Source organism: Phyllostomus discolor, chromosome 6 (assembly GCF_004126475.2).
Source record: "Phyllostomus discolor isolate MPI-MPIP mPhyDis1 chromosome 6, mPhyDis1.pri.v3, whole genome shotgun sequence".
Lineage (NCBI taxonomy): Eukaryota > Metazoa > Chordata > Mammalia > Chiroptera > Phyllostomidae > Phyllostomus > Phyllostomus discolor.
The window spans coordinates 146864109-146881230 of NC_040908.2; the positions used below are offsets into that span (position 1 = coordinate 146864109).

At 57.8% G+C, this 17122-nt stretch overlaps 1 protein-coding gene across 3 annotated transcripts in view; it reads left to right on the top strand.

Annotated features, from left to right (window-relative positions):
- The window catches only part of NAT10 (N-acetyltransferase 10), a 40020-nt gene extending 25574 nt beyond the window's left edge, over positions 1–14446 (top strand). Inside the window, exons 16-29 of one of the 3 annotated variants that reach the window (XM_028516680.2) lie at positions 666–782; positions 1904–2005; positions 2105–2179; positions 2762–2878; positions 3708–3841; positions 4045–4093; positions 7333–7429; positions 7505–7615; positions 8501–8673; positions 9200–9319; positions 9650–9748; positions 10164–10237; positions 11241–11324; positions 13633–14437. In XM_028516680.2, coding sequence (XP_028372481.1) covers positions 666–782; positions 1904–2005; positions 2105–2179; positions 2762–2878; positions 3708–3841; positions 4045–4093; positions 7333–7429; positions 7505–7615; positions 8501–8673; positions 9200–9319; positions 9650–9748; positions 10164–10237; positions 11241–11324; positions 13633–13744 — 1464 coding nt within the window. In that variant the 3' untranslated portion in view covers positions 13745–14437. Of the gene's footprint in view, positions 1–665; positions 783–1903; positions 2006–2104; positions 2180–2761; positions 2879–3707; positions 3842–4044; positions 4094–7332; positions 7430–7504; positions 7616–8500; positions 8674–9199; positions 9320–9649; positions 9749–10163; positions 10238–11240; positions 11325–13632 lie in introns of all 3 variants that reach the window. The other 2 variants (XM_036029220.1, XM_036029219.1) reach the window with 2 other exon arrangements.
- The last annotated feature ends 2676 nt before the right edge of the window (positions 14447–17122 follow it).

The following is a 17122-nucleotide window of genomic DNA, read 5'->3' on the forward strand; positions in this document are numbered from 1 at the left end:
CTTCCAGCTTTGCCCGCAGAGTGTGGGATTCCTGTGTGTGGCGCCGCGCCTGGGCGCTGGAGAGGTGGGGGGCGTCGCCCATTTTAAGGGCTGCTCCGCTTCTCACCTGTCTGCTAGGCTCTGAGTGAGGCTCAGGTGACGTAGCAGTTGCTGCCCTTGGACCTGAAACCAGCCTTGTTCCTCTGGGCTGCTTTCGAGGAGCAGTGAGAATTGAGAATATTCGAATGCCTTGACAACTGAAGGGCGTGTGGGAAAGGACATGCTCAGGGTGTCTGGGTAGCAGTTTTGCGAACGCCCATTAATGGAAGGCGGAAGAGTTGGTGTCAGGAGTGGTGACGGGTTTTCTCGAAGTGGCAGCCTCTCGTCAGGACAGAGCTTGTGTCCCAGCTGGGCAGCGGGCAGTGCCGACTCAGCAGTCCATGCTGCCCTGAAGCCTCAGCACTCGTGGGCAGGTGACCGCAAACGTTTGAGGCTAAGTCCCACTTCAGCCACTTGGAAGAGTCTCAGGCTGAGTGCCCAAGATACTAGACAGGCGCTTCCCAGGGTGTCGGCTCGCTACGCAGCCTTGGGGAAGGCAGCACCCCAGCCACCCACGGACTCCGAGTAGCATCTTCAGTAAAGGACAGTGAGGAGCGGTTCTCACTGACCCGTGGTTGTGCCCGCAGAACTCGCCCAACGATCTCCAGATGCTGTCGGATGCACCTGCCCACCATCTCTTCTGCCTCCTGCCTCCCGTGCCCCCCACCCAGAACTCCCTTCCCGAAGTGCTGGCTGTCGTCCAGGTACGGAAGCAGAGGCGTCCTTGTGGCATTGACTTTGGAAATTGAAAGGGATAATGGCTCAGTAAACGCAGCGGAAGGGGAAGCTGTAGATTCCTGGTCTGCAGCCAAGAGGCTGGGTGTCCCTGAGGTGGGCCGGGCAGGTGTGTCGGAGGGAAAGCACCTGGGACAGAAGCCCGTGGCCCCACTGCTGCCGGGTGGGTGAGAGTTAGCACTGGCCACGCGTATTTTGACTTGGAGCTCTTCCTGCCACAGAACTGTGTGTCTGTTCTCCTTTATTTCGAAAGCAGTACGTGGTACTTAAACAAAATTAGAAGAAACTGATTGGAAAAATGTTTCTAATGCCTGGCATGTGTTTATGCATTTCTGCATCATTTTGCCTTTTCATAAGCATGGGATCATAGTGCTTGGTAATCTTTCTTTTTTTTTTTTTTTTGCAAAATATCAAATATTTATAATATACACAATTTTTTATTATCTCCCGTGGATATATTTAATTTTTAGAAAGAGGGGAAAGGCACCCGCACACATACATCAGTGTGAGAGAGAAACATTGGTTGGTTGCCTCCTATAAGCCTCCTGACTGGGGAGTGAACCTGAAACCTAGGAGTGTGCCCTGACTGGGAATCAAACTCACAGCCTTTTGGTGTGCAGGGTGATGATGCTCCAACCAACTGAGCTACCCAGCCAGGGCTAACCTGCATCATTTTCAAAGGCTGCATTGTATTTCATTACACACACATACCGTATTGTGTTTACTGTTCTCCTGTCAGATACTTGAGTCCTCATATAAGTTCCCACTGTTTCGTACAGAGCTGCGTGAGCATGCTGTGTCTTCAGCAGCGTGTGCGCACACTCACCATGCATGGAGGTTCTTCCTAGTGTGGTTTTTGCTCTTTGGGCCAGGAAGATGGCAGTCCTGTGCCTTGTTAGTGACAGTGTCGGGGGGCCCATGGGGTGTAGTAATGAAACTTCCATCGGAAGGGACGAGTCAGGGCTAAGTCTGACCTGGGGCGGAAACAGCCGGCCTAGTCAGAGGAGTAGCAGGAGGTAGATGAAGTTCTGTGAAGGGGCCGTCTCCCTGGGGCCGGCCTCCTGTCTGCACGGCCCTGCCTCACCCACAGGTGTGCCTGGAGGGGGAGATTTCTCGCCAGTCCATCTTGAGCAGCCTGTCTCGAGGGAAGAAGGCTTCGGGAGACCTGATTCCGTGGACAGTGTCAGAACAGGTGATGCAGCGCTTTCCCTGGCACGTCGGTGTGAGTGCAGCTGGCGGTGTTGGAGGACGTGTTGTGTCGCTAAGTTGCTGGCTTGTGTCTCCCCCACAGTTCCAAGATCCAGACTTCGGTGGTCTTTCAGGTGGAAGGGTCGTTCGCATTGCTGTTCACCCGGATTATCAAGGGGTAATGTGTCCTCACGCCTCGGAGCCCCGGTGTGCCGTAGCTGGCCGCAGCTGTGGTGCTGGCTCGTTAGGGCGGGTGCATGTGGCTGTGTGAGGGGGAAGCTGGTCAGGAGCAAGCGGTGTTAGGCACTTCCCTGCTGCGGAGTTCGCTGGAGCTGGGGGCGGGGTGGGTGGACAGGATGATCGTGTGTGCTCGCTCTTCCTTTGTGAGGACCGGGCTCGTGAACCAGATCTACTTGTTGTTGCCTCCTGTCCCTCGGATGTCGCCACTGAGGGGCTAGCTGTGGAGAAGTCAGGCTGGGCTTGCCAACCTGCGGACCAGCAGTCCCAGCCGGCCGTCCTCACGCTCAGGTGGCACACGGGCTCTTCTTGATGGGCCAGACAGTGCGAGAGCGAGGGCCGTACTACGCACACCTGTTAGGGTCTCTGCTCTGGCCTCCCTGAGGGATTTCGTTGGTTCTTTGTCAAGAGCAGTTTGGCCCACAGTGAAGGCTTTCTGGGAGCGGTACAGGAGCGTAGCGGTTGTTCAGACAGACGGACAGCCTGGAACACCTCTTCCTTTGCCCTGCGTGTGTGCTCACAGATGGGCTACGGGAGCCGAGCTCTGCAGCTGCTGCAAGTGTACTATGAAGGCAGGTTCCCGTGCCTTGAGGAGAAGGTGGTTCAGGCATCACAAGAAATCCACACCGTCAGCAGCGAGGTGAGCAACTTTTGGCTGAACTCCTGGTTCCTGGGAGGATTCTTCCCTGGGTCTTCGGGGGCATCATCAGGAACTACTTAGTGGCCTGCTTCCTCTGAGTAGTAGCAGATGCTTTCTCCCACTTTGGAGAAGGTGCTGCCTTCTTGAACCTTACATTTGAGATCTTCAGATTAGCATCATTAGCATCACCTGGAAACTTGTTAAAATGCAGATTCTTGAGTCCTGCCCTAGACCTGAATCAGAAGTTCGGGCGGGTGAGGCCCAGTAACGTGAGTCTTAGCAAGCTTCCAGGTGATGCTGATGCACATCCCAGCTTAACACCACCCTCTCGACCTCCCCCTGTCAGCCCAGGCTTGGCGAAGTTGCGTCCTCCTTCGTAGGAAGCATGGTCAACACTGGGAAATGGAACGGCTTTCTGCACACACTCATTTGAACTTCACAGTGTGCCTGTTGCAGAGGTGGGGAGGGGGCTTGTCACTTTCTGAGTCACGGAGCCGCCCAGCGGTAGACCTGGGCCTTCAGCCTGCATCTTCGGAACCCTGCCTCTTCTCTTCGTAAATCTGTTAGACGTTTCTAAGCCGTGTGGCTCTGCCGCATTCTGGGTCTCAGCAGTGTGATTCCGTGCTTACCTAAGGGGTCGGTGTACTTAGGAGTGAGCGCTGGACTGCCTGGTGCTCCTGGATTTAAAAAACCATAGGGACAGACCAAGAGGCCCGTCCGGGTGTGTGCTGTGTCCAGTCTGGAGCCTGGTGTGGCGGTGGTGCCAGGAGAGGCACTCACCTTCCTTTCCCTCTGCCGGGTGGACTGTGCTTTCCCCCATGGCCTCTAGGCTGTCAGCTTGCTGGAAGAAGTTGTCACCCCCCGGAAGGACCTGCCTCCCTTGCTCCTCAAGTTGAACGAGAGGCCTGCCGAGCGCCTGGATTACCTGGGCGTGTCCTATGGCTTGACCCCCAGGCTCCTCAAGTAAGGGTTCGCCTGTCCTTCCTCTCCGAACCACCCCCTTGGCCTTGGCATTTGAACTGAGGGTTCCATGGGCTGTGTGTCTGCCTTCCCAGTAGGTGCTTGCCAGACACTTGTTGACTCCCTGTCCCTCCCGGCCCTTCCCGGCCTTGTCAGTCAGCTGTCAGAATGCACACATGGTGACCTGCTCTCTTCATGTCTTACAGGTTCTGGAAACGAGCTGGGTTTGTTCCTGTTTACCTGAGACAGACCCCGGTGAGGGAGCCGTTTGGCGGAGGAGGGGTGTGGGTTGTGGTTACAGCTGGTGACAGGTCTGTCCTTGCACAGTGCCTCACGGTGGCCCCTGCCCTGCTCTGAGCAGGTGTTCCTGTGTCTCCCAGAGGTCGTCCCGACGACCCCAGAACAGCCGTCCTCATGGGAAGGCAGTGTGGGCACCTGTTCATCCTGCACTACGTCGTCTGCTGCTGGGGCACCCGGGTGTGGCGCTGGATTATGAAATAGATGAGGGGCATCAGATTCTGGATGCCTGTAACCTGGGGCCTCCTTGAATTTCCTTTAAAAAAGAAAAAGAGAGAAAAGCGGTTTTAGGAGAAGAGTGTATGACAGAGAATTATTGTGGGAGGGAAAGTTTGTGATCGTCAATTCATTAAAAGAATTTTTTATTTAGCAACCTACAGTGAATCAGGTGGTGAGCAAGTTACGCCATGAAGCTTATTTTCTAACGGGTAGAAGTAGGCAACAAAAAAGTGAACAAATGCGTTTTCAGGCCTCCGAAGGGTGACCTTTTGAACCGAAACCTGAATAATTAGAATGGAACAGCTGTGAAAGGGTGTTTTTTGTCTGTTTTTAAAGATTTTAATTATTTATTTTTAGAGAGGGGCAAGGAAGGAGAAAGAGAGGGAGAGACAATGTGTGGTTGCCTCTCCCAGGCTCGCAACCCAGGCGCGTGCCCTGACTGGGAATCGAACTGGCGACCTTTTGGTTCGCAGGCTGGTGCTCAGTCCACTGAGCCACACTGCCCAGGGCAAGAGAGTGTTTCTAAGCAGAGGGCACACTGAGCATAGGGCCTGAGGTGGGCCTGGACTTGGTGACTGAGCAAAGGAAACAAGAGCGCCACTCTGGCTGGGGAGTCCATGAGGGCACCGGGCAGTGGGCAAGGGCCCCGCATTGCCTTCGGGTTCCGTTGGAGGAGGGGTTAGAGGACCGTGGACGGGGCTGGCAGGAAGAGGAGTGGTTAGGAGATGTGGTGGGTTGGTTCGGAGGTCAAGCAGTGAAGACGGAGAGAAGTGGCCAGTGGTGAGGTGTGGTTTGGAGGTTAAGCTGACTGGCACTGAAGGGTTGGATGTCGAAGATGAGTGAACAGGAGATCAAGGATGAAGTCCTAGATTTTTGGCTTGAGGAAGGGGCGCGGGTGCTGCGCTTTGCTGAGATGAGACCCACAGGAGGGAAAAGTGGGGATGTTTTTGGGCATAGTCCTGTGAGATGCCTGAGAGCTGCCCGTGCGGAAGTTTGGAGCAGGCAGGTGACGGTAGGAGTCCGGGGTTCACGGAGGGGGTTGGAACGGCAGGTGGTTTTGGGGGTTGTTGGCACATTCCTAATAGGATATATTCCTTTGGGGCAAGTATTTTTGGTCTTCACTGCTGTGACCCCAGAACTTAATAGTATTACTACATACAGTACGTGTTCGTAAATGCAGTCAGCCCTTTGGGTCCGCAGGGGCTGGTTTCAGAACAGCTCCCAACCCCCTGCCCCTGCAGACGCCAGCATCTGTGGGTGCTGACGTCCCTTGTATGACACGGCTCAGTGTTTGCACGTAGCCTGCACGTGCTTTCCCTGGAACTTTAAATCATTTCTAGACCACTTGTAATACCAGTGCGATGTAAATGCTGTGTGAATGGTTGTTGTTCTGTATTGTTTAGGGTATAATGGCTGGAAAAGCTATACATGTTCGGTTCATCAACCATAGTGGACCTAACCACAGAGTACACATCAGCAAAATGTAACATTCTCTTCCTGGCTCTTCTGGATGTGTGGTTGGTTGACTCTGAAGATGAGGAACCCACAGATACAGAGTACTATCTGTACTCTTGTTCCGTCAGTGAATCAGTATTTAAAGCTATTGAAAGTGGGAACTGAAGGGAGCTGGAGAAGAGGGTGAGTCCGTGGAATCGTCGGTGCTCGGAGAAACGAGGAAGAGCAAACAACTGGGGAGACTGCGAAGGAGCCACTGGACCCCTGGGAGAATGGCAGGGGGTTGGTGTCACGGCCAGGATGAGTGAGCGTTTCCAGAAGGGGAGTCGATTGCTTTTCCGAGAACAGCTAAGATGAGGAGAGACAATTGGCCGATGTGATTCGACTTCTCAGCAGTAGTGATCTGAATGGAAATGGCCTCAGTGCAGCAGCGTGACTGGAGAGAATGGGAGGCGAGAGAGAAACCGAATAGATGAGTCATACACAGAGCAGAAGGGAGCTGGGCAGCGGGGTCCTGGAGGGAGACTGGAGTGAAGGGGGCTCACCAGCGGGAGATTGTAGAACCTGTCCATCCCCTGCAGGTGGGATCCTGCAGAAATCACGCACATGATAGTGCCGCAGAGGGGTGTGATCACAGGGATGCCGGCCTTGGGAGGGGGGGGCGGGTATGGGAGGAAAGGCGAAGAGTGTGGGTGTGGAAGGTGCCGGCCAGCTGGTTGAGTTGGTGTTGGAAGGATGGAGAAGTTCTTTTCTGAATGCTTCTATGTTCTCAGTGAGGGGGATCGTCCGCAGAGGGGAAGGCGTGTTGGAGCCTTGGTTTTCGGAGAGCACGAAGCCAGCGTCTCAGGGCGGTGCCTGTTGTAGAGGTGGGGGCTGGGGTCTCAGTTTGGCAGTCGGCTGCAGGAGTGCAGCCTGTCGAGCTCAGTGTGTCCTCAGTGTGATCGCATGCTGTGTGCTGCTCGTTTGTGACCTGGTGCTGGTGTTTTGTCACACAAAAAATTTGAAATCCAGGAGATGTTTTTATGGGATGGGGCTTTGTCGTTACGTAGTAGAAGTTTAAAAACCTATGGTTGCTGTTTTAGCACCTAAAGAGGCCTGCACTTGCAAACCGGTGGCCAGCATGGCAACTCTGGTGTTTGGACGTAAAGTTTTTGCTGTAAGGCACCAAAACGTGTTAGCCAGATCATGAGGAGTTGAAGCTGTGCTAACTCCTGAGTCCGTAATCTGCCTGGCGTGAGCATGTGGCTCACTCCCGCAGGTGCAGGGCAGGAGTGGTGCTCTGAAGGCTGAGCAGCCCTGCACTGTTGCCATGGCGTCTGAGAAGCTGCAGGACAGCACGAAAGCCCCGGTGTAGGAAGTGATGCCACGCGAGGATGTGAGGGCGAGGGCACCGCTCCCGATTAGGGAGGAAGGAAGGGCCCGTGGAGGCCCTCAGCCTTTCATTCTGTGCTCCTACCCCTCAGAGATGACGGGTTGTTTGCCAAAGGGGGCTCTGGTGCCAGTCAGGAATCTGCATTTTCCAGAATGACCTGACTGGAGAACACTCGTGCATCATGCTGAAGACGCTGAGCGACGACGGCGAGGCTGACCAGGGAGCCTGGCTCGCGGCCTTTTGGAAAGGTGCTTCTGAGTGGAAGAGGGACAGCGGGTGACGGGCAGGGGCTTTGAGCCCTCTGATTCTGGCTGTCCCCACAGATTTCCGAAGGCGGTTCCTAGCTCTGCTGTCCTACCAGTTCAGCACCTTCCCTCCTGCCCTGGCTCTGAACATCATTCAGAACAGGAACATTGGGCAGCCGGCACAGCCAGGTGAGCTGGGCGGGACGGCGTGGAGGGCCGGCAGTGGCTTGGTTGTGGGGAAGTAGGAGGCGCAGGTGGTAGCCCGGAAAAGGGGAGGGGCTGGGAACTGAGGGGCGGGTTCCAGGCCTGCATCTCCCCCGAGTTCTTCCGCTCAGCAGGCCCTGCTCTGCCTTGGGGGTGCTGCCACAGTAGTCCTCTACATAACAAGGCTTTGGGGGTGTGACTTCAGGGATGTCATATCAGGTTATTCAGCTAGCGAATTTAAGTCCTGCGAACAGGGTAACTAGCTCTATCCTGAGGCTCAGGTTTCCTCACTTGTGAAATTGTGGTAAGAATGTGCTGCCACCCTTCTGTGGCCAGCACATAGAGGCGCACTGGGCACTATACATTCTGTTTGACTATGTAAAATACCAAACAGTGTAAGGGTGGTCAGTTGACGGCTGGGCTCCTGCTTTTCTGTTGCTGAATGTGTGTGCGCGTGTGTGCGCGTGTGTGTGCACGTGTATGTGCTTTGTTTTCCCCATTACATCTTGAAAACCATTGTCCCTGAAGCGGGACAGAGCAGGCACTCTCTCTGTGAAGTGTGTCCTGAGGACAGTGACCGGGTGGGGAAGGAGTGTCATGTCCCTCTGACCCTGGGGCAGGGGAGCCTTGATCTGATGTGTCAGCGTGGAACTCTTAAGTAAGGGTCATATGCCACTTGTCCACCCGCCGCATGGCCCAGAGCCGCCTTCCCTCGGCAGGAGGGGGCAGGGCTGCCTGGCTGGCGTGTTGTGTCAGGGCGCAGCCCCTTTCCGGGGCTGTCCTGCTTGGGCTGAAGGGCCGGTGGAGGAGCAGCGGTTGGGGTGCCGCCCGGGGACCGCCCTGACCCGTGTGGCTTGGTCACATGTGCAGCCCTGCGCCGGGAGGAGCTGGAAGCCCTGTTTCTCCCCTACGACCTGAAGAGGCTGGAGATGTATTCACGCAGCATGGTTGACTACCACCTCATCATGGACATGATCCCGGCCATCTCCCGGCTGTATTTCCTGAACCAGCTGGGTGATCTGGCGCTGTCCGCTGCCCAGTCGGTAGGTCACCTGCCGCTTGTGTGCTGAGGGAGGGGCTGGGTTTTCGGAGTGAGTTTTGTGCTGGTGGTTTGTTGGATGTTTGAACATGATTCTGTGCATTTAATTCTGATGGGCGGGTGGGGAGAGGTCTCCCCGTGGCGCACACGGGGACGCGTGGGCTCAGATGCGGAGGCAGGTGCCAGCCGTGCAGTCAGGAGGGGGAAGCTGCAGCTGGAGCCCATGTTCCTCTGACACGTGACGCTCGTCCCCCCTGCCCCTTAGTGGGGGTCTCGGAGCACCTCAAACTTCTGCAGCGTGGCTGCGAAGCAGCTGCTTGCCAGGATGAGGTAGTCTGGGGGTTTTGGGAAGAGGCAGCGTTGCTCAGTGGTTTCAGGAAAAGGGTGAAAGAGAAGATTCCAAAGCACACAGTGGCGGTCGATGTTTTGTGCCAGGTAGCTTTGGTCAGGACAGGGCAGCCCTGCTCTCAGCGCCCTTTGCTGGGCAAGGCCAGGCCTGGCGGCCACTCAGAAGGCTTTCCTTCCTCCAGGCTCTCCTCTTGGGGCTTGGCCTGCAGCATAAGTCCGTGGACCAGCTGGAAAAGGAGATTGACTTGCCCGCAGGCCAGCTGATGGGACTTTTCAACCGGCTCATCCGCAAAGTCGTGAAGGTAAGCGTGGCCGAGGGCACGGTGTTGGTCTGTTCGGGTTACGTACAGTGACAACCCGCTCCCCGCCCCAGATGAACGGGGTGTACACTTGGCCATATGGGCTGCAGTCGGTCACCTGCACGCGCACACGGCCTGAGGCCACGGGGGGCTGTGGCTGCATCTGCCCTATTCTCCCCGCAGGCACTGCCACCGGGCGTCTGGTGTCTGAGCTGTCTGTGTTTCCATGCTCGGACCACAGGCACGTGCGCTCCTGACCACGAGGGGTCAGTGCTGATTGATGGGTCCCTGCTGCCGCTCCATCTTCTGCCTCCTGGCTGTTGTCTTTCGTAGCTCTTCAGCGAAGTGCAGGAGAAGGCCATTGAGGAGCAGATGGTGGCCGTGAAGGATGTGGTCATGGAGCCCACGATGAAGACGCTGAGCGATGACCTGGTACGCAGCCGCTGAAGGCCTCGTGCGCCAGGTCGTGCCCCCGGTCCCCTTTAGTGAGAGTCCCTGCACTGAGCGAGCTCGCTGGTGCAGTGTCTGTGGGTGTGCGAGACCGCCTCTCCCCCGTGTGCCTGCCCGGGTGTGCCCGAGCACTTGCGGTCCTCTCTGCCTCCCCCGGGACGTGCGTGCACAAGCAGTCTGGCTGCCGTGGTGACCTGTCGTTTGTCCTCGTAGCCTGTCCAGAACGCGTGTTTCATACTCGCTTACGCTTGGGCAGGCGCTGCCTGTGGCGGTGGAGGGGTGGGCTGCGGAGCAGGGGGTGGCTGCTCACCGTGGCGACAGTCTGCCCCTCACCTGTTTCTGCGACGTGTCCCCTGTGTGACTCTGACCTGCTCTGTCTGTGGGGCCTTGGCCGCAGGATGAAGCAGCAAAGGAATTCCAGGAGAAGCACAAGAAGGAAGTGGGGAAGCTGAAGAACATGGACCTCTCGCAGTAAGGCCCTCGAGTTGCTCGTGGGAAGCGCAGGCTCTGCCTTGGCTCTGGTGCCCGTGGAATCGGTCAGCAGGTCTCCCCTGTCCCTCAGCCCGGGGGCCCTGGGAGCTGTGTCTCACAGGGCCACTTCTAGAAGCACTGGTAGCGAAAACCCTCCTAATTCGCTGTTTGTGTGACTTCGGAGGACCTGGTTTCCCCACGTCAGCGCTGCCACGCTGACTTTGAGTTGTGCCCCCGAGACCCCTCGGAGCCCATGTCGTGCCTCAGGGAAGGGGGCTGCTGGTCAGTGAGCATCTGCTTTGGACGCCACTTTACGTGTTTGGCTTCTGCATGTGGACTTGTTTGAAGAAAGGATTCTGCTACCAACAAGCAATGCAACCAAACCCCTTGCTCTGGAGTCCTGTGTGTACTGGGAATCCTAGTTCTCTTTGAGCTATGGCAGGGCACTGCCCTCCATTGGCTTGATGTAAATAACAGTGCCAGGATTGGTGGCCTTTGTGCCCTTCTGACCTTCAGTCCTGGAGTCTCGGGGTCATTACTGATGGCAGTTACTGGACATGGGAGAGGGGGAGGTGGCCGGGGTCCCCGGGCAGCGTTTTGAGCTCTGTCATCAGCTTTGTAATATTAGAACCTTGACTGGCCGTGACTGCCAGACCCCAGGAGGTGGGGCGGGGTGCAGGTCCAGGGCTTGTGGGCACTGGGAGGTGGCGGGAGCAAGAAGATGGTGGGGTGATAGGCAGGTTTCTTTGGTGGGCAGCCAGAGTTGGGAGAAGTTGGGCAGCTGCCCCCAGCAGGACTGCCCTGTCTCTTGGGTGCCTGCCGGTGGGCTGGGGCCCTCCTGGCCTCAGAGCTGTGGGTCCGACGGCTCAGGCTTGGTCTCCTCCCGCCGCTCTGGCCTTTGCGGCCGCACGCGTCCGATGAGGGCGCTCGCACTGTCTGACTCCGTTTTGGGCAGCGGCCTTCTGTTCGGAGCAGACCCTGACACTTCCCTCGATTGTCTCAGGTACGTCATCCGTGGGGACGACGAAGAGTGGAACGAGGTCTTAAACAAAGCCGGGCAGAACGCCTCGATCGTCAGCCTGAAAAGGTGAGGCTGATGCACAACCCGGGGGGACAGTCTGGTCACTGGGCTTCTCTCGCCTTGTCATCAGGAGACAGCAGGTTGGAGCAGACACTGGGGAGGGGGACAGTCCCTGCTCTTTCCTTTGGGGGCTGCTCCTTTCGTAGCGCGCCTCCCGCAGGCCAGGCAGGGGCGTCTCCTGGGCCTGGGTCTCGGCCCTCCTTGTACTTCCCAGATGCACAGGAAGGTGGGCTCGAGGGGACAGTGCCCTGCTGCCGGGGCCTGAGCCCTTCCTGTGGGCTTCTGTGCAGCGTCCCGTGCACCCGCAAACAGCACCGGGCAGTGGCTCTGGTGGCTCTGTTACTGTGTTAAATGAAGTGACTGAGGCTTGAAAGTGCTAAGTAGCTTCCCGAGGACACACAGCTAATAAAGGGGGTGGGGTCAGAATCGGTCTGGGGGTGGTCCCCTGCGGAGCCTGTGGTCGTGCCTGCCGTACCCCCCTGAGTTCCTTCCTCATGAAGGTTCCTGATGGACCCCCCAGGGCCTGTGGGTTATCTAGTCACATTTCTGACACTAGAAGTTAAATACTGAGGAATTTTTAGTTTATTCATTTAGAATTAATGGTCTAATACTAGACCAATGGTTTTGGTGGTTTTTAAAAATTTCCTTCATAAAAATTTCATCATGAAAAGGGGCACGGTTTTACATTCACATTTTTTGCAAATCTCATTAATATTTGGTGATTCTGCATTCAGTCTTTCGTGCTATCCCATATCTGGTAGCCTCCAGAAAGTTGAACGGTTGTGAGAGAATAGCAGTGAAGAAGGCAGGTGAGGTACTAGTATTATTATGAAAACAGTTTTGACCTCGGGGACCACCTGGAAGGGCCTTGGGCTCTCAGGGGTCCCCGGACCACTCTGCACGGTTTCGCTCCCCATGGCGCCTGTGCAGAGGCTCTCACTTGTCGATGACCATGGGTTCTGGGCGGACCCTTTGCTGGCGTTCCCATGGGGGGAGAACCAGGCCTTCCCGCCCTGTGCCTCTAGAGGTGAGGCTCCTGCAGGGGGTTGGGGTGGGTGGGCAGAGGGCGTTCTTGGCATTGCCATAGTTACTGATGGTGGGGGGGGGTTCCCCTGAAGAGCATAGTTTGGAGATGTTCAGAAAGAGGAAGTTCTGTGCTCCAGGAACCCTGGACCCCGGAGATCAGATGCGCCCTCTGCAGTCTCCCTACACCGCCGTGGGGTCTCCGCTCCCGTGTCTATGCCGGCCTCCTTCCCCAGAGGCTGTCACTCTGCTGGGGCACAGACGCCTGCTGTCACCATGTCCTAGTTTCTTGTATGGACACTGGCAGGTGCAGCACAGGGCCCACGGGGGCTGTGGCCCTGAGTGTGTGGCTTTGGCACGGAAGGGCAGGGAACGAGTGTGGCGTGGAGAAGGCCTGGTCCCGCCCTTGCGGAGCTGGGCCCCTCCTGCCGCTGGGTTGGCTGTTGCTGCCGGCGAGGGGCCCGTGTGGCAGCAGCGCCTGCACCTGGGGGCCTGAGTGCCTGTAAGGTTCGTGCTCGGGGAGGTGACACCACTGATACCCGTCCTCTCTTATGCTTAGAGGCCTTGCTGCTCTTCCCTCCCTTGTCCTGAGCAGTCACTTCGTCCAGGCGGTGTTAGTGCCCCTGGACAGAACTGTTCAATTCCTCTTCACAGGGAGGTGTTTGTGTCCAGGGCAGAAGGCTACTGGAGAGAATCTTTAGCCTCGAAGGGGCGGGGGGCAATGGCAGAGTTAGGAAGCCGTGAGCGGGTGACTCCCTCGCTAATCTGTCAGTGGAGAACCCACCGGCCAGCTGAAATACGCCCCCAAGTCAGTGCTCCTCAGGCTTTCTTCTCGTTTAGGAAGAGTAAAATATTCGCAGCAAGTATTATGGGGCTTGCCCGGGCGTCTCATGCTTTGTGTCAGGGTCCCCGGGGTCTTGTGTCCGGTTTCCAGGGAACTCCTGAGTGGTGTGTGCGGGAGGGACCCTTGTGATGCCTCGGGTCTGTCTTGCAGTCGTGGGAGAGGCGAGTGCCCGGCTCTGAAGGGAACTTGGGCTTTAGACACCGAGACATGGGCTTGTCTGTCCACAGACTAAGAGCTTGGCTGGGGCAGGGGCTGGGGTGCTGTGGGGTGTTCCCGGCCCCCAGCTCGGTGCCCGGCCTGCCGATAGGCTTGTGAAGAATGTTGTGTCCCGCTGGGTGTTGTCGTGGTTCCAGGGGTGGAAACCCGTTCAGACAGAGCAACGCGGTCCGAAAGGTGTTAGGTCTGTGCGTGCTTCATTCTTTCTCCTGCTGCTCTTTTTCCCTCCAGTGACAAGAAAAGGAAATTGGAAGCCAAACAAGAACCCAAACAGAACAAAAAGTTGAAGAAAAACAGAGATCCGAAGCACAGAAAAGACATGAAACTTAAGCGGAAGAAGTAGTGCAGAGGAACCGGGCGCCGGCAGCTGGCCTGCGTGTGGGGAGCCTGACTTTCCGAACTGCCTGTGGCCGGGCCAGCGGCGGCCACACTGCCCACGCAGCAGGAGCCTGCATCAGGCCCGGAGGCTGGCCTGGAATTCGGCGTGTGGACCGAGCCCCATGCACTGAAGTCGCTTCTGAACAGGTCTGCGTGGAACTCGATGGGTGGGCAAGCCTCTCTCTCCCGCCCCCAGTCCTGGCCTTCCTGCCCTGTATGTTCTTGTTTTGTGTTGGGCCTAGCTGTTTTTACCCCTTCCCACGTGTGTAGAAGCCACGCTGATCCTTGTCCCTTCTCAAGAGTTACTTGCTCTGCTGCCTGGTGATGCCCAGGAGGCTGCTGGTGGAGCCCTGGGCCTCTCATTGTGGACTTGTCCGAAGGCCCAGGGCCTGGAGCAGTGGGAGCGCCGGCGCCCCCAGGTGGTGTGGCGGGCCACTGTCGGGTGCACTGGGGTCGCACTGCTGTGTCCCACTCATTCCTGGCCCAGCAGGCCTGCTTGCTGCCCCCGCGCCCCGGAGAGCCTGACCTCGTCCTCAGTTAGGAGGTGTTTGGATCCCCCACACTTACTGTTCCACGTCTGGGAAGCAGTGCTGGGAAAGGACCCCTTCGCTGGCGCGGGTGAGGGGGACGGGGGTCTGTTTTTAATAAATGACGTTCTGGAAAGGCCCGCGGCCTGCGAGTGCTCACTGACTCTGCACCGGTGGGAGTTGCATTGCCTGTTCCTTCTGGGGGCTCTTGGCCACCAGGTGGGCTTCAGGGGTGTTGGCATCAGGGCTGAGGTGGGGCAGGGTGGCCAGGGCTCACCAGCCTGGGAGCCTGTGGGAGAAGTGGCCGGCACTGGCCGGCGCTCACTGTGGTCACTCTGAGCGGCGAGGCGTGGTGCCTGGAAGCCAGCCAGCTCTCCTCCTCCTCCCCCTCCCCAGCTCCCATCAGGTGGTTCGGTCCCTTCCATCTGCTGGGGACGGAAATTAGGTGGTGGCTTCGCACCGCATACGGTGGTATGTGTGTTTGATCGTATCGACTTTCCCGTCCCAAATGCAGCACGGTTACAAAACCGTGTCCTCGAAGGTCCTCTGTAGGGTCGTTCCTTATCCACGTCGCCAAGTGCAGGAAAAGCTCAAGGTCAAAGTCAGCTCAGTGGTGCTTTGGTTCTGCTCCGCCTTCCTGCCACGGCGAGCAGAGCAGTGGTGGTGTCCTTCCGGCTCTGTGCCGTGTCCATCTTCAGCTTCTGCTGCTCTTGTTTTGTCTGAAAATTCACGTTGCCTAGGTTATTGTTCTTCGTGGTTTTTCGTGGACTTCAGAAGGACTGATCTACGAGTTGGAAGTAGATTCTTTCCCCAGCCCTGACATGTAACCGGGTTCCTGGCCATCAGACGCGTGGACACGGAAGCAGGGGGAGCTTCTGGCCCAGTGATGATGAAACACGCCCCCCCAGGACCCACGGCCACGGGGAAAGAGCGAACTCTGTCCCCTGTGCCTGGCCCCGCAGCGTCCTGCCTGCGGACCCCTGTGAGGCCTGCAGGAGAGTTCTCTGAGAGATGAAGATAATTTCCGATCCATGTTTCTCAAGAAGTGGCTGAGCTGGCCTTTCGAAGAGAAGACTCTTCTTAAGAGAGTGGCCAGAAGCAAAATGGGCAGAATCCCCAAGGGGCAGACCTGGGTGGCATCCTAAAACTCCAGCCACGTCGTCCCGCGTCCCTCAGGTATGGGGCTGTACCTGCCCAGCCCGGGCGACTCTGTCCCCCAGGCCTGTCCTCTGCTTGTCTCTGGATGCAGGTAGGGGCACTGTGAAGCCAGGCTGCCTGGCTTTGACACTGGCTCTGCCCTGACCCCCTCTGTGACCTGGGCAACTGCTCGCCTCTCCCTGTCATGCAGGTCCACATCTGTGCACCGTGCGTGCTCCCGCCCCCACTACTGCAGGGCTGTGGGGAGGGGGGAGGGGAGGGGGGACGGGAAAGGCCGAGAGCAGTGCCTGGCAGATGCACTGGGTCCTGGGTGCAGAGTGGGGCCCGCAGAGCCACAGCCGACACACTGAGGGGGAAACGGCCTTGTGCTCAGACCAGCACCCAGCCGCAAAGGAGCCCGAGAAGGCGGGAGGGAGCGGGCACAGCACAGCCCGCTCCCCATCCTCCTGCATACGTGGTCCTTCCCTCCCGCGCACACGCAGGCCAGCGTTGTCCCTGCTGCGGCGTACAGTCCGGGTCAGTCGGTTTTATTTTTGCAAATCGAGTGTTCCTGAACAGGCCTCTGCACTTCATGGTTGTGCTCTTGGGTTGTCCCCCAAACCTGGAAAGGTGCGCCTCCCCAGACTTCGCCATCTGGCCCCCAGACAGAGCAACGTCCATCCGAAAAGCTTGGTGTCTCAGCAAACCTCGTTTGTGAAGTGAACTTGTGGACAAGTTCACAATGAGAGGCCCAGGGCTCCACCAGCAGCCTCCTGGGCATCACCAGACAGCAGAGCACGTAACTCTTGAGAAGGGCCATTTCACCCCAGCCGGCTACAATGCTGTTACCAGTACTGGGCAGGGGCTGAAGAAGCCCGAACAAAGAAGATTCTCGAGGCGTCCCATCCCCCGAGCCAAGCCGGGAGGGGCTGGGGCTGGCCTGCTGCAGTGCCTCCTCGGCTCATCTGGCCCAGCACAGTCGGCAGTCCCGGAGCACTCCCGAGTGACCAGGAGCGGACACAAAGGGGGCTCTTGAGGCTGGGGGAGGGGAGGAAATAAGTGACTGTCACCTTGGAGAAATGTAGACTCATTATCTGAGGCCCTCACAGCAGCCGCAGCCCTGGGGCCTGGAGGCGGGGGTGGGGCTGGCATCCCCTGGGCCTGCCTTCGGTTCAGACTTCAGACTAGGGAGAGGGGGTGCTTATTCTATAGGAAACTGCGTAAGTGTGGAAGGTGTGGGTTCTGCAAAGGGAAGGGGGGTTTGTGGCTTTCTCAGGTGGTTTAGGCTGTTGAGTGGGGGAGAGTGTGGTGGGTGCCCCTGGCTTCAGCTGGTACAGGCAGCCGGCAGAGAGGAGGCGGGAGGTGTTGGTGGAGGAAAGCAGGGCCAGGCCCGCAGTCCAGCCAGGGCCCCTCATGCCTGGAGGGGGCTCGTTGGGAGAGGAGGCCCAGGCTCTGGCGGCACAAGCGCCAGCTTGTGATGGCTTGTGGGACGGCTGGCGTGGGATGAATCCCTCAGCCCCTGGTTTCCCAGGGGCTCCTGCTAAGGGGAGGTTCACTTCCTCCCCCGAGAGTCCGCCCAGCTGCTGACGGCCTGCAGGGGCTGCTGGAGGAGGCCTGGCCCCGGAGCTCCGGAGCAGCGGCCCTGAGGAGGCCTGGCCGCTAGGGTGAGGTACGGTGAC